Source organism: Diceros bicornis, chromosome 5 (assembly GCF_020826845.1).
Source record: "Diceros bicornis minor isolate mBicDic1 chromosome 5, mDicBic1.mat.cur, whole genome shotgun sequence".
Lineage (NCBI taxonomy): Eukaryota > Metazoa > Chordata > Mammalia > Perissodactyla > Rhinocerotidae > Diceros > Diceros bicornis.
Genome location: NC_080744.1, coordinates 71,036,145 through 71,063,926, shown reverse-complemented (window position 1 = coordinate 71,063,926; position 27,782 = coordinate 71,036,145). Strand labels below are relative to the sequence as shown.

The following is a 27,782-nucleotide window of genomic DNA, read 5'->3' as shown; positions in this document are numbered from 1 at the left end:
ATGTCAAGTCAGAAACTCCTTCCCCAACCTGCATCCTCTGCCTGGAACGCCACCATACAACATCTTTTCATCCGCTCCTCTGGGAGGACGGGAGAGAGCAGCAAACGAACGCACGCAGAGAATGGAGCCCATGTAGGCATGAAGGCCATGGAAGTCAAGGGATGGCTTCCCAGAGGAGTTGCAGGGCCTCAGAGGGTCGGGTAACTGGCAGCAAGAAAGTTTTTTACGCGCAGCCTCGGCAGAGGCCCAGGGGTGGTCCCGCCCACGCTCCTTCCATACCCCTTCAAGCCCTCGCTCAGGCCCCCAGCCCTTCCCCGCCATGTGTCCACTCCGAGGTCCTCAGAGACCTGTGTTTCACAGAGATTGAGCCACACCCCCCCCACCCCTACAAGCAGCGAGGCCCATCTTGTCACCAGCAGGGACTGCCCCCTGGAGTGATGGTGGTGGGGGCTGGGAACCCCATGGGCAGGTCCCTGGCCCTCTCTGCTTCATCTGTTAACTCATATGCCCCCCCCCCCCCCCCCCCCCGGCCGTGGAGAGGGGAGCATCATCTGGGCTTTGTTAACCCCTGGGGCTGGTGACCGCCCCCCTGGGATGATGGGGCTGGAGGGAGGAGCAGAGTGGCCAGCCACACTCTTCTTGGCCCCAACTTGTCCCTTTTCTTCATCTCCATGCTCAGGGACGGGGCTGGGCTGGTCATGGCTATGACTCCGGATGGCTCCTTCTCACTGCAAACCTCGGGCACTGGGCTCCTGCTACAGTGACCTGTGATCCCCCTACCTAACGCCTGCCTGCCACAGCCCAGTCCTGCCAAACCTAGTTCCATGGAGCCAGACTGGTGAATACACCAGGGAGCAGATGGGCGTGAGGTGCTTTGAAGTGTTGTCCTGGGCCCTGGCCAGGGGTGGGGAGGCTGGGGAAGGGGATAGACACTGTCCTCCCACGCCCAGCCCCTCCTCCAGGAAGTGGCCTGTGCAGGCCCCAGCCCTTACATCTGGCCATGAGCCTTGGACTTAAAGCTTGTATTACCTGCTCACAAGTCCTACTCCTGGAAGGGGTTATCCCCCTTCTCCAAGTGGGGAACAGTAAGGTTCAGAGAGGTCTGGGGCCCCCCCATGCACACCTTCAGGGGACACCATTCACATTGTGTTCTACAGCATATGCCCCTCACAGACCGTAATGTGAATGGTGGTCCTGGATGGTGCATGTGGGGGCGTGAGGGTACTCGCCCTGGGCCAGGTGGTCACTCATGGCTTGGTGAGTGTGTTGGGGGGAAGGAGGACAATGAAAACCACTCCTTGGGGATTGAGACCAAGAAACAGTATCAGAGGCTGAAGCAATCAGCAGGTGTCTGTCCCAGGACTGGCCCCTACATAGGAGGCATGGGGGAACTGGCTGCTACCAGTGGTAACAAGGGTGCTGGGGTGCCCAGCTGCTCTCCAGCTTCCCATTCTCTGATCACACGTCACACCCCATTTAATCATCAGCATGCTCTGTGGGACTGGAGTGAGTACCCCATTTTCACATGAGAAGCCCAAGGCTCTGAGAGGGAGGTGACTGGCCCAAGGGCATATGCCCTAGCCATGCAGGCCTTGAACCCCATTGCCCACTCTGAGGTCTGGGCCACCCCCAGCAGCTGACCCCTCTGACCAGGGAGGAAGATGGCCCTGAGCAGGCCCATGGTGGCTTTGCACAGAGGGCAGTCTGTCCGAGGTCACTCAGGAAAGCGGGTTGCTGGGGGCTTGCGTGCATCCAGGCCTCACCGCACTGTCTAAGGGTGGAGGGGCGTCAGGCTTGCTTCCTGTCTGTGTTTGCAGCAGCCCGGCTGGCCCAAGGAGGCCCTGGGGACCCATGGTCTGAGTAATGGCATCGCACTGTCCACACGGCAACCCCTTACAAGGGATGGGGAGCAGGGCTTCTGCTTACTGGCACCTCACTCACACAGTGAGCAGGGGCTGGCACAGTGACAGAGCCCTGGGGTCCCCAGTCCCAGCTCTGCCACTGCTGCTGTGCTGTGTGATCTCAGGAATCCCCAGCCTTGCTGAATCTGTGTCCCAGGAGGAGAGACAGGCTCACAGGTCCTCGCCTGCTCTAACTGGGAATCCTCGCTGGAGCCCCCTCCCCCACACCGTGGAACGACATTTGGTCTTAGTCATTCTCGGGTGTTTTTCCGATGATGGGGGGGTGGGGGGATGGTGTCCCCAGTGGCAGGTGGGCCTGAGCTGTCAGCCCAGGCAGGAGGCAAACAACCCATGACTCAGCAGGGCATGTCACAGCTGGTGGAAGGAGGGGTGCCTACCACCCTGTGGCTGGGGGGCTGCTCCAGACCCCAGCTCCTAGCTCCAGGCCCCTGTAGCTCCCACCTCAGTGCCCCCAGCCCTCACCTGCAGCTCGGCCATAGCTCTTGGGGCCTCTCAGGGTTACCACCACAGACAAAGGCATCCTGTCCCACCCGCCCCAGAGCAAACCAACGGCAGGGACCCAGAAACACCCAGCTGGCAGGTTGGAGAGGCCCCCATAAGCCCTGCCCCACCCTCCAGCCCATCACAAGTGACTATAACTGCATTTCACGCCAGAACATTATACAAATTAGTAATTTATTTTGCCTTTTAGTATGACAATTCCAAAATAACTTGAAGATAAGCATAGAAGCTGCTGTGACATAAAAGGGAAGTCACTTGGCAGCGCCCCCTCAAGTCCTCCAGGGCTGGCATCCAGCCTCGCGCCTGCCAGGATTGCCCCAGGCAGGCCCTGGTGCCCAGAACACACGCAGGAAGATGAACCACACAAAGTGAGGGGTGGGGATTTGTGCAATAATACAAACATTTAGTTAAAAAAAAGAAAACAAACTGGCTATTTGCCTAGAATACTCCTATAATGATATAATATAGTTGAAACCAGCATTGTTCCCAGCGATCAGCAGTTCAGGCTGCTGCTGGACAGCCGTCAGCATGCCTGCAAGTAGCAGCAGAGGCTACCTGGGGTAGGAAGGGCCCCTGCGTAAGTGCAAGTCAGTAATGGTCAAGGCTGGAGGTCAGAGACGGCACAGAAACGAAGAGCAAGTCAGGAGGGTCACGTTTACATAAATACAGGGGAGTCGCACACGAGAGAATTTGTTATACAAAATAGATGTACAGAATCTAGAAAAACCTTGATAAAAATAGCCTATAAAAATATAAACTGTAGTGAAAATATACAAAAGTATTAACAGATGTTCAATCCATAAAAAACAAACACCCATCAACGGGAAAGCTGGCAATGCCCAGCTGGTGTGATGAGGGAGGCTCCCCCTGGCCGTGGGGTGTGTACCTGGCAAGCAGGCCGGAGGTGCCTCAGCCCCCAGGGCCTCCAGCCTCAGCCGCTAAGCGAGGCGCCTGAGCAGGGCTCCCAGGCTGGTGCTGAGGGAGCACCTGTGAGGAGGCACTCCCCAGGGGGCAGGGGCAGGGGGCACTGGACGGTACAGAGCAGCTCTTTCCCCAGTGGCGCAAGGAGAGGGGAAGTGTTGGATCAGAATAGTGGAACCAGACCCTGCAGTGTGGAGGCGAGTCGGCTCCATCCTGTCCCCAGTCTGGAATCAGGCCAAGCATTCCCTCTCCTGCCCTCCGGACACCCAGCGCTTTATCTCAGAGAGGACAACCTCCAAGAAAGTGTTCCCAGTCCATTTCCTCCACATCTCTCTCTGCTCTCACACCCACTGTCCGGCCGCTAACAACTGCCTGGAAATATTAACACACTGCTGCCGCTCTGGGAACGGCAGAAATCCGGGCTCCAGCCACACACAGTGGGCACTGGGCCCAATTTAGGTGCTTTTCAGGTGCGTCTTTTCAGGACAAAACAAGCCTATTCCTAAAGGTGGCATTTTAGCCTCGGGCCATGGCAGTTCCAGGGGGAAATCAACTTGGAAACTGAAGTCTGAAGGAAGCTGGAGGGGATCCACGAGACCCCAACCCCATTGTGACTGTACCTCCGTGGCTGACAGCTCATGTGGGAGGTGGGGGCGGGGCGGGGGTCTCCAGCAGCCCCAGGGGTCCTGTGGGGGTCTGTGACTAGTAGTGAGGCTGCAACACCCATCTCAGAGCAACCCAACTTACAGGGCAACTTCCTGAAGGAGTGAGACCAACAGCTGCTCCCAAAGACAAAACAATGATAGAACACATTTTTGATACCTGAAAAGAGACAAAGGCTTTTGGCTAAATATAGAGACCGGCTCCCTCTACACAGTGCAAGATCAAATTTCCCAACTTAAGACAGAAAAGCTGAGCTTGGTCTAGTCTTGAAATGCCAGCCTAGCTATGTACTGCTAGAAGGTTGACAGTAATGAACAGGAAAACCATACTTATGGAAAAAGCACTTCTTCAAATTACACTGCTTCAGTTCTTAGTCTGAGTATGTTTAGCTAAGATATCAACTAAGGATTATTTCCAATTTTTTCCAGGTAGTGTAAAAAATTCCATTTAAAATTATTTGTTTCCTATTTGAATAATACTGTGCCAGAAAACATTCTCTCACATCTACACATTAGGAATGGTGCACAGAATGATTAAGCAAAAATAACCTTCCTTGTGCAGAGCCTCCTTTCAGGGCTTCACAAAGGTAGTGCTCTGAGTCCCCAGAACTACCTAGGCAGCCGGACCCTCTGGTGGCAATGGTGACCCCAAGTGAGCACCACGCTTGCCTTGGGGAAGGGGAGGACAGCGCCAAGAACAAGGATGCTTCTGGGCGGCAGTCGGAGGAGACCCATCTAGGAGGGGTCACCAAAGCTCTGGCCTCAAGCAAAGGCACTTCCCAGGCCTCGGCACTGGCAGCCAGCCTCCTGCCATCCCAGCCAGGCAGAGGCGACACCAGGAGCACTGGTTTCTGGCTGCTCCACTGCGGTCACTTGAGAGCTGCATTGCTGCCCTGCAAAGCACCCGTAGAAAAGCTTCTCTGTCCCCTCAACCAAGGCCTGCCCAGGGGTGGGCCTGCTTTGCAGGATGATGAGCCACAGTTTCCTTGGAATCCCACCCCATCTAGATGTGGAGAATGATTCTAAGAGTCAACTATCAGATGGAAAGAAGAGCTTTCCACAGAACCTCACGGAGCCGTGCCAGGTGGGGAGCAGAACTGCTCAACAATCTGCCAGCACCAGCTGATGAAGAGAAGCGAGTGTGGGGTGTCTGGAGAGCCAGGCCCTCCCCAAGCAGGTTGGGAGCCACTGTTTGAAAGGTTGTGTGAAAGGGCAAAAGCTATTCCAGAAACGGCATGGCTGGCAGCTTGGAGCCACCAGCAGAAGGTTTGTAGGCTTTCTTTAGGCCTTTCCCGAAAAGGGATATACCTGCTTTCCTAAGGAAGTCTCTCTTTTCACACCAACCTCCTGCCACCTGAAGCAGCCACACTCTGGCCTAGGAATGTCTGAGTGCAGTGGGCATCCTCCACAGTGCCACCAATCAAAAGATGCCCACAACTGCCTACTATACAGGAAACAACTCGGGGAGACGGCCCACGTAAGGGTTGCTAAAGGCAAAGACCAACGTGACTGACGTGCTATAAACAGGCTCCTGAAAATAGTGAACCGCAAGCCTGGTGATGCAGCATCAGTCAGAAAGCACGACGGGGATATGTGTGACCAAATGCCATGGCCTGCCGATGGCTGTAAACAGACTCCCCCCGGGTGGAAAGGAGAAAGTGCAGTGTGACCTGGACATCTGCCCAGCAGATTTCCAGAGGCCACGAGTGTTACATTCTGGCTTTTAAATGAGCAAAGACATCTCTGCAGTTCGCCCTTTGGCACACTTTGGTTGTGAAGGCAAGAAGAGCAGCAGCGTGGGGCAGGGGGCCATCAGGTGTCCTCCTCTTCATCGCTGACCAGCTCACCCTTGTCAGGGCTGGTGTCCCGTTCACGCAGGAAGTCCTCCCGGATGGCCTCCAGTTCTGTCAACTCCAACCGGACTTTCTCCAAGTGGTAGGTGCGCCGGTTCCGGATCTGGCGCAGGGGGAATGGGTTCAGGTCCCCAAAGGAGATACTGATCAGCTTCCTGGCAGGACAGAGGACAGAGCAAGAGCGTCAGGGGGCTCAGGCGAGTGCTCACACACAGCCCTCACTTCAGCCCAGCTCAGAGGCCTGGGGGGCGTAGAGAGGTGGATCCTGGTACCATGCTAAGGGCCTGATGTAGGTATGTCACTCAGGGGCCAGTCCTCCTCGTGCAGAGGCTACAGGGGCAGGGCTCCCCCACATGCTGACTGTGTGACACGTGACGGGTGAAGTGACTCCCCCTTCCAGCCTCCAATTCCTCATCAGTACTCTGGGATAATAGCAGTGCCACCTCCTAGGGCGTGGGGGCACTTGAGTTGCCACCCGTGAGCATTAGGACAGTGTCTGGCACTTGCTCAGTGATCACAGGGGCCGGCCTGCCTCTGAGTCCTTGGAACCAGCACGAGGCCTGGCACAGGGAGCATTCAGGAAGACTCTGTCACAGGACTGACTGACGGGGAATGAACGGAGGCCTGAGCAAACTCAGTGATAACTGTCAGACCCAGTCAGCAGTGTGACAAGGGTCGAGAGACAGCCTAGGGAGAAATGTGCAGTTTATGGGTTTCACACTATCCCCAGCTCAAGGCACCGATCTACAATAAACACTTAAAAATCATGGTAACTTGCCCCTAACCACTGGCTGGCAGTTTAATAAAAACCTAACTAAAAAGTGCCCCAAGGCCTGGCTATGGATTTCCAGCATAATCAGGTCAGCCACAGCCGTCTGGGGGTCACAACAGAAGCTGGCTCCTCCAACACTAGGGCCCCCTATCCCCCCAGTGCCGCAGGCCCCCGATGCTTCTCTTCCCAGCGGCAGAGACCAGAGGCTCGGTACACTTACAAACCCCAGGAAAGGCTGTGAGGAAACAGAACTGTCACCAGGGGCTTCCTCTCCCTCTGTCAGAAAACAAACCTCCTCCTGCCACTAGTCAGTCACTTGGGCTACTTTAAGGTGAGGTAAGAACACACAAGCCTTTAGCGTCTCTCCCTTTTATATTTTATAACACCTACTCCTTAGATATGCCTCACTCCAAGCTAGAGGATTCCTGCACGGAGGTAGAAGGTCAGAAAGGCCGTCTGTAAATGCTGCGTTCCCCAGAGTGTGTTCCAGAACACAGGAGAACAGGAGAGGCCTGAACATGGACATCACTCAGTGCAAGTTTATCAGATTCTGCCTCCTGCTCAGCTCGGCTGGCCGGGGCCTGGGCACCAGGGCCACACCACCAGCCCTTTTTCTCCCATGGCTGTTTCTACACACCTGAAACCTAGAGTGTCCAGCCCCTTCTTTGCCACAGAGAGCAAACACAGGAAGTACTCAAATTAATATTTTCACTGACTCCTTCAGTCAGTCATCGCTGACTGCAGCCTCTCAGCCCAGGCAGGGGTACAACAGGAAGTTACACACTGCCTCTGCCTCGGGCCTGGAAGGTCCAGTCAAGAGATGAGAAAGTGCCCTGTGGTCAACTAAGTTTAGAAGACGATGCTTGGCACTCCCAGAAGTCCTGATTCAGAGGCCGGTTTCACCTTGTTTAATCCAACATCCCCAGAACACATCTGACTCAGAATTCCCTTTTTTGTAGAACCAATCAATGTACTGCAGAATTGGTGTTCCTTGGAACCGCTAGTCTAGGGAGCTGATTAAAGTACTGGGGCCTGGGCATCTGCAGTCTTAACGACCCTTGGGTGGTCCTGCTGCAGCTGGCCTGGCTCATTAATGCACTTGGGAACCCCTGGTCCAGTGGACCTGGACTTCCTAAAGCAGACTGGTAGGGAAACTGCACCCAGAGTCCCTGACAAGGTGCTGCTGCAGGAGCACCTGTGGTGACAGGAGAGGGGCTGGTTGGCTGGGCGGCCGCCCACCAGGCCAGCACCCCCTCGCACCTGTGCCACCCTGGCAGCACCAACAATCCGCCTAAGACTGTCAGGGGCCAAGCAGGATGGACCTTTGGAACCAAAATGCTCTAAACACATGTTAGTTGGAGTGAAGTTCATTTAATGCCATTCATGTAACCTTGACCCAATGGGAGATTAATGAACACTCTCAAGGCTCACTCAGAATCAGTCTTTCACAGGCAAACCTCATTCTCAGATATCCTTTTTCATTTGGCAAAACTTGGGTCACTGTTGATATATCAATAAGCCTGAAAATATCTTAAAAATCCACTTCCTGTGGCCGGCCTGGTGGTGCAGTGGTTAAGTTCGCATGTTCTGCTTCAGCGGCCTGGGGTTCACAGGTTTGGATCCCAGGTGCAGACCTACAACACCACTCATCAAGCCATGCTGTGGTGGTGTCCCATATACAAAATAGAGGAAGATGGGCACGGATGTTAGCCCTGGGCTAATCTTCTTCAGGAAAAAAAAAAAAATCCACTTCCCAGGTAAAAGGTCCTAAAAATAGTGGTGACTTCTAGGAAGCCAGGTATGGCCTCAGCCAGCACCTTCTGCTCCCAATGTCCACCTCCCCAGTACCCAAGGCCTTGCTCAATAGAACCACAGGGCACGGCCTTTCCACGTGGTCCTCAGCCCCACCTCTCTGGCCCTAGATGCTCTCCAGCCCCAAGACTCCCGCAGCACCGATGCCCTGCAGCTCCTCCTGGCTGAGCCCTCCCTCACTGTCAAGTGAGCTGAACAAGGCAGCAACCAGCATTTTCCAAGTAGGTTGTGACCCATTAGTGGATCGAGGAATCAATTTAGTGAGGCATGACAAGCATGTTAAATATGTGATATGGAACCTCATGAAAACAGCAGAGCATACAACACAGATATTTAGCAAGAACCACAAATATTTCAACAAATTCTTTTGTTTTAATTATCTATGCGCCAATATGTGTGTCCTAGATTGGCAGATAAAATGTTGTTCTTATTATGGGTTGCAGTCAAAAAGTTTGAAAAACATTAATAAGCCCCAAATACTTTTCAGTGAAAGGACTCGTGTGGTTTTCACATAGGTGCCCAAGTCTGATGCAGGAATCCATTCCCCTGCAGGGAGAGGCAGCTCATAGCCCCTCGGCAACAGTGGATTCTAACACCACCTCGATGGTTCAGAGAGAGAGGCTATCCTCACTTGCTCAGCAAGCAGCAGGTCCACAGAAATCCCCTTGGAGAATGGGGCCTCGGCTGCCAGGGCCAGCTGTGGTCCAGGGGACATATGGACAAGGGTGGCCCAGAATAGGCAATAACCACATGGCTGGGGAGAGAAGGGTAAAATGAATCCCAAACACTTGGCTGCCCAGGGGAAGCCAGGTGTCTTCCAAGTTCAAATTCCTCCTCCACTCTCTTCAATCTGCCCCCTCTGCCCCATCTCTGGGGGCACCTCGCTCCAGGCCACCACCCTTCTCACCTGGACCGACCCCCTGGTCTCCCAGCTGCCAGTCCTGCTCCAGCTTTCTTGTCTGACCCTGCAGTGACTTCTCAGCACTCTTAGGATGAAGCACAAAGTCCTGGGCAGACTCTACAAAGGCCTTAACTCAACAGCCCAGCTCTGCTTCAGCCCGGCCTCCATCACTGCCACACCAGCCCCACCCTGGCCGAACCACTTCTATAGTTACCCAAACACACTTGCTCCTACATCTCTGTGTGCTGCTCCTGAAGTTCCCTCTGCTCAGGATGCCCTCTCCTCCTGCCCCTTCCCAGCCCAGTTCACACAGCCTTTCTCCTGCACTTGACCCGCCCCTGGCCTGGGCTTCCTCCATCACAGCACTGATCAAAGGATGCTGTAACATTTCCCCCCACAAGTTCTTCAAGGGCAGGAGCTCTTCCTCATCTATCATCATCAATGCCTGGCAGAGGGCCTGGCACGTCATTGATATTCAGTGAATGCTTGTTAGACAAATAAAAATGTTGCTTTGGCTGTTGGGACTTAGGTTGGTTAGATAAAACCATCTTTCACCTTAGTTCCTCCCTAGTGTGGAGGCAACCTGGTGTCACCCTCGTCCCCCACTTCCCTGGAAGGAAACTCCCTCTCTCATACTGCACACCTGGGAGGGCTGAGTCTGACATGCGAGGACTGTTCTCAAGGAAGCAGAGGTCAGGATGCCTGCCCTCCGTGACGTCTGGGAACTGTTCCCCAGGGACTCACCTAGCATCAAGAATAGTGCGAGTGAAGTAACGGAGATACTTGAAGATAGACATTGAATCTTGCAATTTCAGGATCTCCTCTTCCTTGTATTTAAAAAGTGCCAGGGCAAAACGGAAAATAACCTGTGGAAAAGACAGGGGAATCTTTAAGGAGAAAAGCACTGAGGCCCCAGGCACCAGCTCCAGGGCGTGCAGGCTTCCCCGGGGCCCTGGGGATCAGCTGACACGGGCCCCCCCCTGGGGCAGACACTTGACCTGAGGTGCAATTTCCACTGTTGGGGGCAAGGCCCCTTTCTTACAGAAAAAGTAACTGTCTGGTGGTTTTCAACAACACTTCAGCCAACACCAAAACTTTCCTTATGGAGTAGAACCTTTGTGAAATCATTCCATATTCAGCTAACATTTCTAGTCAATAAAGTTTACAGAACTAGAAATAATTTTTCAATAAAATCAAAACCAGAGGCCTTGGATTCTGAAACTCTTAGAAAGGACCACCTTTAGAGGCAGTTTTTATTTCAACTAGTGAAACTAGGATCTGAATTACTGACTTTTGAATATGGTGGAAGAGAATAAATTTTTTTTTTTACCAATTTATTTTGGGGCACGGTGTTTGAGGCTAGAGGGAATGTACTCCTGGTGGTCTTGCAAGTTCAAGCAGCTTTGGAACAAATTGCTTTGCCCATATCTGAGGGCCTCAGCTAGCCTGCACCAACCTGCACTTTCTCTTATTTAGAAAGCAATATTCACAGAGTTTAAATAGGTTATCTTTCTCTTAACATCCCTACCTATGGCCCAACAGGAAACACTGTCTAAGCCCTGGTTGAGAATTCTTGTTAATAATGACAGACTAGATTAAAAAGTTGATAACATACCATGTTGGACAGAGTGTGGGGTAATATACACACTCAACCTTTGCTGGCGGGAGTATAAATTGTAAGGCCCCTCTGCAGGGTAATTTGGCATTCTTGGTGAGGACTACAGATGGATTTACCCCTGACCCAGCACTTTCACTTCTAGGACTAAACCTACAGATGCACTTGCACATGGGTAGAAAGACATAACTAGAAGGAGAGTCACTGCAGCACGGTTTGAAGTGGCAAGAGACTGGAAACAAAGTAATTGTCCATTATCAGGGGGCTATTATATAAATTTCTGGTTCATCTGTATAAGGAGATACTATGCAGAGTCAAAAAAAAAAAAAAAAAGAGCCAGATCTATATGCTCTGATATGGAACTATCTCCAACATATAATAAGCTAAAGAAACATGTCTTAGACAGACATAAATACCCTGAGAAGGACATATAGTAAGTTAAGAAGAGCAGTAGGAGACTGGGGACCTCCTTTACGTGGGCCTTAGTTACATGATCTGAGTTTATCATGTGTTACTTATTCACAAACTGATTTTTTAGAAACATAAGACAGACGGGGTGGGAGGCTTGTGGGCAGTAAGGCTCTGAGGTTGGCCTCCTGCATCTGTCCCTGATCCTCCGCTTACTCTGGGCCTTCACCTCCTCATCCATACCATGGGGATGAGACTGCCATCCGTTTGACAGATGGTGAGGCTCAGACTGCAAACCATGAGAGCCCCCGTGCCTGGTACTGGGCTTGGCACAGACTAACTGTTTTTGATGAACCAGCAAATAACTCCTGTTTCCTGGACCTCAGACCCGTCTCCAGCAGCACACGGTGCAGGGATAGCTCTGGCCCCGTGGTAACCTCCACGTGTCCCAGGTGAGCCCGCCACTCTGCCACCATGGAGGCTACCCACACAGTCATCCAGCGAGCAGACTCACCTTTGGTCCCTCATAAAGGAAAGAGTCCCATATTTTAAAGAGGATGTCACTAACGACACTATCCACAAACACCACCAGAAACCAGTTGAACGTGATGAGGGTGTAGTCAACTTTGTACTGTTCAAAGTGGGCGTGCAGTCGTGGCAGCTTCTCACTCATGAGGTCTCTGAACACTCGCTGGTCCACCTGGAGAGGGAGCAAAGAGAAGTGTATCAGGTCCGCCATAGCACGGAACAAGCAATGTGGGGCTTGGGGGTGCAGGCCCATTGCAGTGCTCTAAATGCATGGTGGCCTCACCCCAGAGCAGACTACTCTGTGCCCCAGAAGCAGCTGCCTTCACACGCTGCAGGTGCTCATCACAGGGCCACTGACTCACTCTCTACACAGGGCACAGGGAAGAGGGTTCTATGGCCTGAAACCCACTCCTATACTCAAAATGCCCTGTGAAAACAGGCTGCTGCAAAGAGCCAGTGGAATAGTCAGCCTTGCTCACCCATTTGTAAATACAGGGGATGCTGCTACAAAGGGTCATAAACCCAAGTCCTGGGCCAAAAAGGAAGTGTGACATCACCATGTCTTTTCAACAGATATTAACTGGGCTGTGCGGTGCAGTGAGGGTAGGCAGGGCTCCAGAGTCAGACGGACCTGAGTTTGAATCTCAGCTCTACCAACTTACTAGCTGGGTGGCCTTAGGCAAATTATGTTCTAGACAATTCTGTGCCTCATCTGGAAAACAGTTAATGATCTCTCTCTCACAGGGCTGTTGTGAGGATTACATGAGACTTATATAAACTACCTATCAAAACAGGTGGCTATTACCCCTCCATGCTCTGTGTCAGGCATGGGGCCAGTGCTGGGCAGAAGGTTGAATCAGGTTTAGCCCTGACCTCAAGGAGCTAAAAGATGAGTGGGGATGTCACACATATGGACTATTGTAATAGCTGTGGTCAGGGCTCTGATAAAGATGTGTTCATAGAGTGTTACAGAGCCCATGGATGGGTCCCAGCCATGCCTGGGGGAGAAACAGCACCAATGGCAGGAGCACAGGCTTCTGGGCAGGAGGGGTGTGAGGAAGGCAGCACAGCCTGGCAGAAGCCACTACACCACACTGAGGAGCAGATATCGTCTACAGGCCAGGGGCTTTCCCAGCCTTCGCCTGGGACCCACAAGAAAACATACGTCAGTCATCGCCTAGTCAGCACCTCTCTGTGTGTATGCATAAAACTGAAACAAAGGTTTCATAAAACAATATTTAACCTCACACAGTAGGACACACTTTGATGCTTTCAATTCTGGTCTATTCAACTTCATTTGATGGAAAAAAACAAGCTAGTGCCAACCCACTAAATCAACTTCTCTACCCATGTGTGAAAAGCGCAGCAGGCAATGAGAAGCATGAAGAGGCTTTCAGCAGGAGAGTGATGCACTGGACTTGCACCTCAGATCCGTCTCTCCGCCTGCAACAGGGGGCTGAGCTGGAGGGGAAGCAAGGCTAGAGACAGGGGTCTCATGGAGGCCCCACTGCGGCCCAGGGTGGAGGTGACGAAAATCTGAACCAAGGAAAGGTGATGGGGAGGAGAGAAGCATCTGGATCAGAACTATGTGGAGGTAAAGTCGGGAGGACCTAAAAACCCCCTTGCTGACAGAGATAAGGAAAAGGGGGTGCTCAGAAAGTGCAGGCTTCCCCCCTGGGGCATGGGGAGGGCAGATCCAGGAACAAGGGCTGGGCTGGGGGAGACTGGGACGTGCTGGTGCCTGAGGGGCACCTCTATCAGGATACCTGCAGGCACCAGAGACCGAGGCTGAGGCTCCAGGGGAGGCCTGGGTGGAGTGACATGTCACCAGAGGTGAGTGGTGAAACCACGAGGGAGAGAGAGCAGCTGAGGAGGGCAAGCCACAAATGCACAATGGGCCAGGCCAGGTCGTCCAGGGAAGAAGGCGATGGTGACGAAGAGCAACTGCATGTGAAGTCTGTCAACCTCATTAGTCTTCCCTGAACTGTCTGTGAAAACCAGGAGCCACGCAGGAGGTCCTCTCGTACACTGCTAGTGGGAGGATAAACTACTGCGACCTTTGGGAGGGCAGTCGGGCAACACCCAGAAAATATGGAGACACACACACCCTACAGCAAGTCTACTCCTAGGACTGAATCCCCAAAACACCTGTAAAACTTTGAAATGCACATCAGTCAAGTTAGGATAAAAGGTGTGATAATTCTTGGGATTACTGGAATACTAAAATAACTAAAAACAATCTAGATAAATGTTAAAATGACATTTTTAAATGTTATTTTTTAGAACAATTTTAAAAATTGTTTTTAAAAAACTCAATTGTTTCTCCTGTTTGGAAGGTGGTTTTGTTTTGTTTTGTTTAATATAGAAGCCTTGACAGTCAAAAATGTTTAAAAAATCAGGTCATATAAGTTCCTAAGTAAGCATTACTGGTTGAAATTTAAAATTTTAAAAGGCAAAGTAACAAACTAAAAAAATTGTTTTCTACAAAAAATTCTAAAAAGCTGTAAAGTCACTGTCGGGTGCATAAACGACAATAAAATACAGGAATCATGGTTGGAAACATACGTTTTTGACCAGTTTACTTTCTGACTAGAACAAGAGACAAAATTTCAAAGTTCTAAACTGGCTGAAATGAATTATAATTAATTTTTCTTAAAAGATTTAAAAAACAAACAAAAGTGCATAAGAAGTTATAAAACCGTTTTCCCATGGTGTGTAAAAAGTATCAGCCTCTCACCTTGTCATCCACATCCACTCCCACCCCCATAAAATTCTGATAGGTGGACAAAGGCAAGTTGCAAAGCCATCTGAGGGTGCACGCAAGGTAGCTGTCATGACCAACCACGCCTGCACGTCCTCTTCGGTCAGCCCCTCTGGAAGCCCGCTCCTCTCACGGCAAGTCAGCATCACTCACTAGTGACGGCACTCATTTTCTGCTGGTGTTATTTCGCCCTCAACATTCAAATGCCGACTATGTATTTGCACACACTTCATGCCTGGCACTGGCCAGAGCTGAGGATAACAGACGACAGGGACCAGGTGCTGCCTTTAAGGGGCTGTAAATTGGCAGGGGAGATGGACAGCTGACCACAGGACCAAGTGATGACGACATGATTCATTCTGCCTGGAGAGTCTGGGCTGAAGACACCTGAGAGGAAGGGACCAGTAGGCTGGCCTTAAAGTGGGAGAAGACCCATGCACACACCTCTCCTCCCAGTTAGGTGGCAGATGGTGCCTTGTTCTTGAGGCTGCCCAGTGCTTGGCAGGGAATGCTTGCTCGGGCCTCTGTTCAGCCCCCTCCTCCTCTGAGCTCAGGAGGACGTGGAATGACTATCATTCATCTCTGTGTCCTCATCACCTAAGAAGGTCCTGGCGTACAATGTGCACTCAACTGATGGAACGGATGGAAAAGCTGCCAGGCATCTGGACTGCAGCAGCAGTGGGCAAGGGACTCGGGCACTTGGTTCTGGAAGGAGGTGGTTTGACAGGGATTTGCAAAGCACAGCGCTGGGGGCCAAATGCTCTTTTTCTTTTTTTGAGGAAGATTAGCCCTGAGCTAACATCAGTTACCAATCCTCCTTTTTTTTTTTTTTTTTTGCTGAGGAAGATTGGCCCTGGGCTAATGTCTGTGCCCATCTTCCTCTACTTTATATGGGATGCCGCCACAGCATGGTTTAATAAGCGGTGTATAGATCTGCGCCCAGGATCTTAACCTGCAAACCCCGGCCTACTGAAGCGGAGCGCACAAACTTAACCACTATGCCACTGGGCTGGACCCCGACTGCACATTTTAAGAGTAGCCTTATGCAACATCAATCATAGGAGAACGGCTAAATATTTATATGCATTCACCTGATGGAATATTATAGCCACCAAATACAACAGTTAAAAAGTATATAATGACAGGGGAAAATGCTCATGCTATCATGTGAACCAGCCTGAATACATCATGCTCTCAACTTGGATACCTAAATGTATTGGGGGAATAAAGCAAAAAAAGAAATATACCAAAATGCTAACTGTGTTCTCCACCTCATAGGATAACAGATGGTTTTCATTTTCTTAATATATTTCTATATTACCTAACTTCTCCTTCATGAGCATTTATTACTTTTATAATCAGAAGAAAAAAAGTCTCCTTAGAGTATACATTTATGTTTATGCGACAACACGATGCAAATTTTATCTTAAATCCCCATACTTAAATAGATTTTCCCCTTCTGCCTATAACTATTAATAATAACTTTACTGAGTTTTTACAATGTTCTAAACATTACACTAAACTCTTAACGCATCATCTGAATTCAACCTCGAACACTGTATATGAGGGGAGAATGGTGCTCATCTTACACATGGGGAAACTGAGGCACAGAGATGTTAAGTGATGCAGCAAAGCTTCAAAGCTCACAGAAGGGAGAGCCTCTCTTCTGACCCAGCCATGTGACCCTCAGCCCAAGCTCCTGACCAATGTGCTCAACCATAGCTCAAGGGAATTAAGAAAGATCAATGCTTCATTTTTCTTATTCGGAAATGCTGAGTCACCTGAGATTTTAAATTTGAGTCTTTAAAGCTCTTAGCTTCCAGGTGTCCATAAATACATAAAACTTTCTTTACTGACCTCTATTCACACCCAACTATGACTGCTGCCTCTTCCCACTGCTCTTCATTTCCTAGTTTACACACCAGTTTGACAAAAAATAATCTCTAGGTTAATTAACAAAGTGAAGTGATCACAGGGAGACCAGATGAGCTTTCCCTGGGATCAGTCCACATCCATGAAGCTGGGACAGGGAGGCAGGGGAGAAAAGCCCACTCCCCAGGAAGGCCAGAGTTCAGCCCCCTCCCGCCATCCTTCTGTGGTGTTCTAGGAGACAGTGGGCAGAGGGGGCCCTTGGGCCCAGAGCCGCAGAGGTCTGAGACCACACCCCAGCTCGGGCCCTCAGTGGTGGCACCTCAGGCAAGTTGCTCAGTGTCTATGATCCCCAGTTTTCTCCCAAGTGAAATGGGGACAATGATGCCTCCACTCGTACGGCTTTGTGCAGCTGCACAGCTGCTGGCATGGGGCTCGGGCTCCTTAAATGCCAGCTCCCTTCCCCTAGTCAAAGAGCTCATGTAAGTTCAGACACTTGCTGTACTGAAGGCTACTAAAATGCAAGACAGGGCCGCAGCCCTCAAGGCGCTGAGGACTAGCTGAAAACGAGCAGGCACACAAGGATAATCCAGTGAGATAACGGCTACCACCGAGGCCTGTGTCTCCCAGAGCAGCAGGAACAGAAGTGGGGCCGTGACGTCGGCCTTGGGAGGCCGGGAAAGCGTCACAGAGGAAGTGGCCTATGAGCGCAGGCTGGGCAGCAGCTTTCTAGGAGGGCGACAGTGTTCTAGGTAGAGGCAGTGTTACGTATCAAAAGTACACAGAGGGCAGGGCAGGACCAGAGAACAAGTGTTCTATCACACTGTGCTTCCGGCTGCCCAGTGGGCGGGGAGTGTCAGGGCGTGGACGGAGGGCCCTGGGCTTTACCCTGAAGGCCTTAAGAAGCCCTGGGAGCTCAGCAGCCAGGGACACGGCTGAATCTGTGAGTGAGACGGATGGGGAACTGGAGAGGGGGGTGATGAGGGCAGGAAGAAAGGGGAGGAGGCAACTGCAACGGCGTAGGAGAGGGGATGGCACCCTCACAGTGGTGAGGGGGATGAAGGGAGAACAGACATGAGAGCCGCCAGCAGGTGGCAGTGATAAATGCAACTACGGGGACACAGAGGGAGAGGAACAAGGAGTTGTCCAGGCTGACGCAAGTTTCTGGCCTGGGGACCTAGAGGGGTGGGCAGTACAGGTGGTGACAGAAGGCAATAATGAGAGTCACCAAACACAGAAATGCAAATATAACGTGAAACTCAGTCAGGGCCCAACCAGGCAAAAGAAGCCACCCAGGGAGATTGTCACACTGGTGACAGAAAAGCTGAGAAGCCAAACAGCCGATGCCCAGCCTGAGGCAAGGGCAGGAAGCCACCCCAGGCTGGAGCAGGGAGGACCCGCCAGACAGGAGCTGGCGCCATGGAGGAGATAAAGCCACCGAGAGGCAGTGCCCCTGACAGAGAGGGAGAGAACTACCTTCAACTCTCCTCCTGCCATCCTCTCGTCTTCTGCCAGTACCTCCGTTGGCCGATGCAGGAGCTGGGAGACAGCTTGTAGGCTGAGCTCTCGTGACTTGGGGTAGGGCAGCGGGAGGTGGGAGCAGCTCTGTGAGCAGGCAGGCCACTCAATGGCACGAGCTTAGAGAAGAGGATACAACGGAGCACAGACAGGCACAGCTGTGGTCAAAAGAGAGAAAGGCTCCTGGGGCAGGACTTGACCGAAAGTCAGACATGAAAAGGGTTGCCAGCAGGAAAGTGGGGAAAGCCCATCATGGAAGCCAGCGATGGCAGCAGCCCCAGCCCAGCCTAGGGAAGAGATGCCCTGGGCCGCAAGGACCAAGGGTCTCGTCCAGAGCCGGGACTGTCCCAAGTGGAGACAGAAACTCTGGGCTCTCCCACTCCACGTCATCCGACCCTGTCCCCTGGCGTCAGGCTCTAGGTGTGGTGGGCATGACCTACACTGCTCAGGTTTCCTGCTGCAAGAGGTGACTGACAGCCCCAGCACTGCCCCTCTGGATCCATCACTGCATTCGTTTGCATAAGCTTTCTGCCCACTGGCTGCTCCCAGCCACTGAGGGAGCACGGCAGGGGCACTAACGTAGCCCATTCTCATGAGACGTGTGCGCCTTTTAACAGGTGACCTTGGCTTGAGGACTCCCCACTGGCCTTGCCAAAACTTTCTCAGAACCACACAGTAGTCTGAGACCCTTCCCACCCAAGCCTCCTTCCTTCCTCTGGTCTGGGGGTTCTCCTGGCCTTCCCTGGTCCCTCCCTTTGGTCCTTCACAGGTGTTTACCCTCAGAAATCTCTTGCACATCTACTCCTTCCTTGGCGTCTGCTTCTTGGAGAACCTGAGCTAACACACCAGGCTCCCCAAGCACCCCTGAATTGTGGCTTAGCTGGCCAGGCAGGCTGTGACCAGGGGAGAGGGTGCTGAGCAGGCACCACCAATAGGAGGTCTGCAGGGCAGCCTATTTCTCACTGGGATGTAACAATCAACCTGCTGGCTTCCAGTGCACTAAGGGAGCCCAACCTGGCACTCACTGGCTCACAAACAGCCCAGCCCAGTCTCCGAGGTATGCCCTGCCTTGCTGGGCACCTTCTTCAGGGGTCAGTTGCTGAAGCCACGCACGTGGAGCCTCCCCCCACCAAGGCTTAATTCAGGTCACATTTCCGGTCTAATTCTACAAGTTGTTGACAGAAGCACAATATTTTTAGAAGTACCTGAGATCCTAAAAGAGTCTTTGTGTAATAGTCTCGAGGCATGAAAACTTCCACTATGGTAACTAGACACCAGAAAGCATCTTCTTGTTCCAGGTACAGGAGGGCCACCGCCACCAATCTACAAGCAAATGGAGAACAAGGTGAGCACCAGCGCCCCGCGCCCAGACAGAGGCAGTGCGGCCAGTCTTCACAGAGACATCTGCAGTATGCCGTTTTCTATCTCATGCCCACAACTATGTCTAGTTCTCCAATAAAGGACAATAAGTAAGTGTTCCTTGGCAAGCAAGGCATTTCCTAAAGTTTGAGAAGCAAAGCTACATCCCCCTCTTCATTTGGTTTTTGTTTACAGATGATGAAATTGTTTCCCAATGATCAACCAGCCTCATTTAAAAAAAAATGTTTTCATTATAAGATTTTTGCTAATACAGCTAATTCTTTGAGTTCATTGGCTTTTGAGTTCAAGAAGTTCCAACTAAGCATTTTAAGCACAAAAAATCCAGAGGTGAGTGAGTGAAAGAGACAAAGAACACATGATGGTTTAAAAACAGCTTTCCTGGTACCATTCTGCTTGAAATGGGGCTTCAGACAAAAGAACCACTCTGCAGGGCTTTCTAAAAGACCTGTGTCCACAGCATGCACACAGTGGGGAAAGGAGACCATATATATAACTGCATGTTACTCATAAGGAAACTTGGGTTGAGATTTTACATCGTCACTCATCAAGGGGTTACTTACTCAGTCATTCCAGGTTTGGTTCTGAGCGGGCACTCAGGGCAGAAGGATGGAAAGAAAGAGGACAAAGAAAAGCCCCTCTCTATGTATCTGAAATCCAAGAACCTCTGTTTGTGACATGAAGCTTCTCTGCATCACTTATGGGAAAATCCCAAAGCTACTCTCAGAATTTGTTTTTTTTCTTCCTTAGATAAAATTATAATGAACTCATCTCAAATTAAAAGGTAAAAAAAAAAAAAAAAAAAAAAACTTGGGGTGGGTGGGAAGGGGATGCCTCAGGTAGGCACGAATGGGATGGAGAGAAGAAAGGTGACAATGGGCAGAGATGGGTAAGGAGAGAAAACCAGGACATGCAAGCACAGAAACCAAATCCACAGCACCTAAGGATGCCAGCAAAAGGGGCAAAGAGTCTGAAATCAGCAGAGCCTTTGAGGACAGGACTCTAAATTAACTAATGTTCAAGATGACAAGCCCAAATCACTTAGAAAAGGCTGAAGTCCTTCTGCTAAAGTTCCAGGTTCTCAGAAGGCATGTACAAAATATTCTGAAGAAAAAAATCCAATAAAATGATTAAAGTTTAGAGGCGCTAATGGTGATGGGGGTGGAGATGTAGAGAGAAAGCTTCAATTTTCTTGAAATTTTACTTATGTGTGAAAGAATTGATTCCATGACAATGCCAGATAAATGGGGTGCTACTGTAGCCCCAAACAGGCATGCTCAAGTCCTCGCCAGGATCCCTTGAGTTTCAGAGGTTTTCAGCTTCTGGGAATTTTTAAACTGAGTATACAGTGTGAATTGTGGACTTAGGCAAAACAAGACTGCTTTATTAGGCAGTATCCTATTTACAGGCTTTTTTTTTTCTTAACAGGGACCACCGAGGAGCAGCTGAAGTCCCTTTTACTTTCAGGGCACAGAGAGGCCACCCAGTCCTCATCACCATAGAGGCAATGACTTCCTGGAAACCATTTGGTTTCAGGTCTTAACCAAGTAACATTCCAGTTTAAAAACCTTTCTTCCTGCAATACTCTCATTTCAGATGCAAATTGATACACTTATCTTGAGGTCAGTATCTGGCACAATGAGGATTAAAAAGCCTATGAGCAAGTGAGGAGGTCGGAGGAGGAGGAGACTGTTCTTGCTGAAGCCAGAGGGCAGCAAACGACCTCGCCAGAGGCCTGTGCACCCTGGGGCCCCGGGCTCTCCTCAGCTTCTGTGCCAGGCCGACTCAGCATCTCCTTGGAAGAGGTTTAACTGTGTGAGGACTGGAGCTCTCTGGGCTGCCATGACTCCTCAGCCGGGCCAGCACAGGCACCGTGCCGGTACAGGCGCCATGCCTCAGCATCATTGGCCGAGTGAGCTCTTCCCTTAGACTCTCTCCCCATAAGATACAATGAAAAGGACATTCATATACCAACAGAGGACATTCACATAACACAAAAGAAGACTGAGAGACCCACGCAGCCATATGTATGAAGGTGGAGGTGCTGGACCCCCCGGAGGAAGTAGAAGGAGTGGTGGCAGGTGGACTCTGTGACTAAATACTATCACTATGCGGAGGCACAAATCCATGCCATCAAACAGTACGAAAAAATATATTAATACTCCAGACCAGAAAGAAAATGACAAACACCCAGAAATTAATCCTGAAGGCACAGAAATTTATAATCTAAATGACAGAGAATTCAAAATAGGTATCATAAAAAAACTCAACGAATTACAAGAAAATACAGATAGACGGTTCAATGAAATCAGAAACAAAATTAATGAACAGAGGGAACTCCTCACAAAAGAGATTGAAATGATAAAGAAAAATCCATCAGAAATGTTGGAGATGAAAAACAGTGGATGAGATAAAGAAAAATCTGGATTCCCTGAATAACAGAGCTGATATTATGGAGGAGAGAATCAGCAGTCTGGAGGACAGACATATAGAAATGCTTCAGATGGAGGAGGAGAGAGAACTAAGACTAAAAAAGAAATGAAGAAATTCTCTGGGAAATAGCCGACTCAATTAGGAAATGCAACATAAGGATTATAGGTATTCTAGAGGGAGAAGAGAAGGAGAATGAAGCAGAAAGGTTGCTCAATGAAATAATAGCTGAGAACTTCCCAAGCCTGGGGAAGGAGCTGGAAATACAAATGAAAGAGGCTATTATAACTCCTAATTATATCAATGTAAAAAGGCCCTTTCCAAAGTATATAGTAGCAAAGCTGGCAAAAGTCAATGACAAAGAAAAAACATTAAGGGCAGCAAGGCAGAAGAAAATAACTTACAAAGAAACCCCCATCAGGCTTTAAGGGATTTCTCAGCAGAAAACTTACAGGCTAGAAGAGAGTGGAATGATATATTCAAAATTTTGAAAGACAAAAACTTTCAGCGAAGAATACTCTATCCAGTGAAAATATCCTTTGGATATGATGAATAAATAAAAACTTTCCCAGATAAACAAAACCTAAGGGAGTTCATCAGTGCAAGACCTTCTGCTACAAGAAACACTCAAGAAGGCCCTCATACCTGAAAAAAAAAGAAAGAGTTTACGAAGCCTTGAGCAAGGAGATAAATAGGTAGACAAAATCAGAAAATTGCAGCTCTCTATCAGAACAGATTAGCAAACACTTAATTATAACATTAAAGATAAAGGGAAGGAAAACATCAAAAATAAATATAATCTCGTCATTTTAACCACAAACTAACAACACAAGATGGAATAAGTTGTGACAATAATAACCCAGAAGGGGAAGAGGAGAGAGATGGAATTAACTTAGTCTAAGGAAATAAGAGGCTATCAGAAAATGGACTATCTCATCTATGAGACTTTTTGCACAAACCTCATGGTAACCACTAAACAAAAAATCAGAACAGAGACACAAACGATAAATAAATAGAAAACTAAGAAAACCATCATAGAGAGCCACCAAACTGAATTGGTAGTCCGAAAGACATGGGATGAGAAACAAGGGAAATGCAGAACTGGAAAACGAGAATAAAATGGCAGCATTAAGCCCTCATATATCAATAATCACTCTAAATGTAAATGGATTGAATTCTCCAATCAAAAGATACAGAGTGGTGGGATGGATTAAAAAACAAGACCCACCAATATGCTGCCTCCAGGAAACACATCTCAGCTCTAAAGACAAACACAGGCTCAGAGTGACCGGACGGAAGATGATACTCCAAGCTAATGGCAAACAAAAGAAAGCAGGTGTTGCCATACTTATATGAGACAAAGTAGACTTCAAGATAAAACAGGTAATGAGAAACAAAGAGAGGTAGTATATAATGATAAAAGGGACACTGCACCAAGAAGACATAACACTTATAAATATATATGCTTCCAACACAGGAGCACCAAAGTACATGAAACAACTATTAACAAACCTAAAAGGAGATATTAACAACACCACAATAACAGTAGGGGACCTTACCACCCCATTTACATCAATGGATAGATCATCCAGACAGAAAGTCAACAAGGAAATAGTGGATTTAAACAAAAAACTAGACCACATGGACTTAACAGATATACAGAACACTTCATCCAAAATCAGCAGAATACACATTCTTCTCAAGTGCACATGGAACAATCTCAAGGACAGACCACATGTTGGGAAACAAGGCAAGCCTCAATAAATTTAAGAAGACTTAAATCATATCAAGCACCTTTTCGGATCATAATGCTAGGAAACTAGAAATCAACTACAAGAAAAAAGCTGGGAAAGTGACAAATATGTAGAGACTAAACAACATGCTACCGAACAACCAATGGATCATTGAAGAAATTAAAGGAGAAATCAAAAAATATCTGGAGACAAATGAGAGTGAAAAAACCCCATACCAACTCATATGGGATGCAGCAGAAGTGGTCCTAAGAGGGAAATTTATAGCAATACAGGCCCACCTCAACAAACAAGAAAAATCACAAATAAGCAATCTTAAACTATACCTAAAAGAATTACAAAAAGAAGAACAAAGCCCAAAGTCAGCAGAAGGAGGGAAATAATAAAAATCAGAGCAGAAATAAATGAAATTGAAAGAAAAAAAACAGTAGAAAGGATCAATGGAACAGAGAGCTGGTTCTTTGAGAAGATAAACAAAATTGACAAACCCTTAGCCAGACTCACTAATAAAAAAAGAGAGAAGGCTCAAATAAATAAAATTAGGAATGAAAGAAGAGAAATTACAACAGACACCACAGAAATACAAAGGATTATAAGAAAAACTAGATGCCAACGAATTGGACAATCTAGAAGAAATGGATAAATTCTTCGACTCATACAACCTCCCAAAACTGAACCAAGAAGAAATAGAGAATCTGAATAGAACAATCACAAGTAAATAAATTGAAACAATAATCAAAAACCTCCTAGAAAATAAAAGTCCAGGACCAGATGGCTTCTCTGGAGAATTCTACCAAACATTCAAAGAAGATTTAATACTTATCCTTCTCAAACTATTCCAAAAAATTGAGGAAGACAGAACACTTCCTAACACATTCTACAAGGCCAACATCACCCTGATACCAAAGCCAGACAAGGACAACACAAAGAAGGAAAATTACAGGCCAATATCACTGATGAACATAGATGCAAAAATCCTCAACAAAATATTGGCAAACCAAATACAGCAATACATTAAAAACATCATACACCATGATCAAGTGGGATTTATACCAGGGGCACAGGGATGGTTCAACATCCGCAAATCAATCAATGTGATACACCACACTAACAAAATGAGGAATAAAAACTACATGATCATCTCAATAGGCGCCGAGAAAGCATCTGATAAGATCCAACATCCATTTATGCTAAAAACTCTCAATAAAAGTGGGTATAGAAGGAAAGTACCTCAACATAATAAAGGCTATATATGACAAACCCACAGCCAACATCATCCTCAACAGGGAAAAACTGAAAGCCATCCATTTGAGAACAGGAACAAGACAAGAGTGCCCACTCTCACCACTCGTATTCAACATAGTACTGGAAGTTTTGGCCAGAGCAATTAGGCAAGAAAAAGAAATAAAAGGAGTCCAAATGAGCAATGAAGAAGTGAAACTCTCGCTGTTTGCAGACGACATGATTTCATATATAGAAAACCCTAAAGAATCCATCGGAAAACTATTAAAAATAATCAACAACTACAGCAAAGTTGCAGGGTACAAAATCAACTTACAAAAACCAGTGGCATTTCTATACTCTAATAATGAACTAACAGAAAGAGAACTCAAAAATACAATCCCATTTACAATTGCAGCAAAAAGAATAAAATATCTAGGAATAAATTTAACAAGGAGATGAAAGACATATACAATGAAAACTGTAAGACATTATTGAAAGAAATCGATGATGACACAAAGAAATGGAAAGATATTCCATGCACATGGATTGGAAGAATAAATATAGTTAAAATGTCCATACTACTTAAAGCAATCAGAATCCCAATGACATTCTTCATGGAAATAGAACAAAGAATCCTAAAATTCATATGGGACGACAAAAGACCCCAAACAGCTAAAGCAATCCTGAGAAAAAAGAACAAAGCTGGAGACATCACAATCCCTGACTTGAAAATATACTACAAAGCTATAGTAATCAAAACAGCATGGTACTGGTATAAAAACAGACATACAGATCAATGGAACAGAATTGAAAGCTCAGAAATAAAACCACACAGCTACAGACAGCTAATCTTTGACAAAGGAGCTAAGAGCATACAATGGAGAAAGGAAAGTCTCTTCAATAAGTGGTGCTGGGAAAACTGGACAGCCACATGCAAAAGAATGAAAGTAGACCATTATCTTTCGCTACATGCAAAAATTAACTCAAAATGGATCAAAGAAGGTAAGACCTGAAACCATAAAACCCCTAGAAGACAATGTAGGCAGTACACTGTGACATCGGTCTTAGAAGGATCTTTTCAAATACCATATCTACTCGGACAAGGGAAACAAAAGAAAAAATAAACAAGTGGGACTTCATCAGACTAAGGAGCTTCTGCAAGGCGAAGGAAACCAGGAACGAAACGAAAAGACAACCCACCAACTGGGAGAAAATATTTGCAAATCATCTATCTGACATGGGGTTAATCTCCAAAATGTATAAAGAACTCACGCAACTGAACAACAAAAAAACAAACAACCCAATCAAAAAATGGGCAGAGGATAGAAACAGACAATTTTCCAAAGAAGATATACAGATGGCCAACAGGCACATGAAAAGATGTTCTACATCACTAATCATCAGGGAAACACAAATCAAAACTACACTAAGATATGACCTTACACCCGTGAGAATGACTATAATCACCAAGACAAAAAATAACAAATGTTGGAGAGGATGTGGAGAAAAGGGAACCCTCATACACTGCTGGTAGGAATGCAAACTGGTGCAGCCACTATGGAAACCAGTATGGAGATTTCTCAAAAAAATAAAAATAGAAATACCATATGACCTAGCTATCCCACTACTGGGTATTTATCTAAAGAATTTGAAGTCAACAATTCAAAGAGACTTAGGCACCCCTATGTTCATTGCAGCATTATTCACTATAGCCAAGACGTGGAAGCAACCCAAGTGCCCATCGACTGATGACTGGATAAAGAAGATGTGGTGTACATATACAATGGAATACTACTCAGCCATAAAAAAAAAAGACAAAATCGTCCCATTTGCAACAACATGGATAGACCTTGAAGGTATTATGTTAAGCGAAATAAGCCTGATAGAGAAAGACAAACACTGTATGATCTCACTCATATGTGGAAGATAAACCAACACATGGACAGAGAGAACAGTTTAGTGATTACCAGAGGGGAAGGGGGTTGGGGGCTGGGCACAAGGGGTGAAGGGGCACATTTATATGGTGACTGACAAATAATAATGTACAACTGAAGTTTCACAACGTTACAAACTATTAGGACCTCAATAAAAAAAAAAAAGGAGCCTATGAGCAGCCAGAATAAATGTCAGCATTCAAAACTCAACTCGTGCACGTGATTTACAGAAGAATTCCTAAAGAATGCACACAGAGCTGCTCCATTCCTACTTTATCCATCTTTCTAACAAGCTTGGTTACTGACTTTCACGACACAGAGAGGAATATAAACGGACAAGTGCAATGACAGCAGTGAGCAGAAGCAGCAGACAGTGGGTCAGCCAGTGAAACACAAACATGAGGTAAAAAGCAGCCATCAGCACTTAAAGTCCAGCGATGGGGAGCAGCTTCATGGAGAGCAGACCTCAGTCCGTCCCACGGTCTCATCCTGTCCCAGCTCAGCTCAGAATGAGGAGCCTGGATCACTAAGAAAAGGTGAGAAGCTTTTCAGTGTCCTCTGCCTATGGAAGCAGGGACATATGCAAGACCTGCAGAAAGACTCTAGTCCAAAAGAAAACAAGTTTGGGCTCTTCAAGACCTAAGTTTCAACCAGCTGAAGAACTGTTTGGGGCAAGTTCTTGATTCACAAACATCCTGTATAAACAAGGAGTGGCCACCAGTTTTGACTTCATGTAATGAAATTAAACTTCTGATCAAAACCTGAGTGTGATGAGAGCAAGGAATTGAAAATGAGAAACCTAGTTGTTTTTGACTTTGGTGTTCTTAATACTTTCTGAAAGCACATTTGTTTCTCTCAGTTATTCTAGAATTGGAGATATTGCATAATTAAAACTAGCTTACTGCAACTACTTCTTTCCCTTAAAATACTGGCTTTTCTTGACCAGAAGGTGAAAGAGCTGTTAGGCAGTGCCTGGTGCCTACAAGTTATCTTAATGGCCAACAGGAGCATTCTGTGGGCTGA

General features: G+C 48.0%; 1 protein-coding gene across 3 annotated transcripts in view; it reads right to left on the bottom strand.

Moving 5' to 3' along the window:
- Positions 1-2,578: 2,578 nt before the first annotated feature.
- The window catches only part of TBC1D2B (TBC1 domain family member 2B), a 91,054-nt gene continuing 65,850 nt past the window's right edge, over positions 2,579-27,782 (bottom strand). For 2 of the 3 annotated variants that reach the window (XM_058542195.1, XM_058542197.1), the window contains 4 exons: positions 19,249-19,366; positions 11,882-12,067; positions 10,089-10,210; positions 2,579-6,014 (listed from right to left, as the gene is read on the bottom strand). In XM_058542195.1, the coding sequence (XP_058398178.1) occupies positions 5,819-6,014; positions 10,089-10,210; positions 11,882-12,067; positions 19,249-19,366 (622 nt within the window). In that variant the 3' untranslated portion in view covers positions 2,579-5,818. Of the gene's footprint in view, positions 6,015-7,886; positions 9,198-10,088; positions 10,211-11,881; positions 12,068-19,248; positions 19,367-27,782 lie in introns of those variants that run through there. The other variant, XM_058542196.1, reaches the window with a different exon arrangement.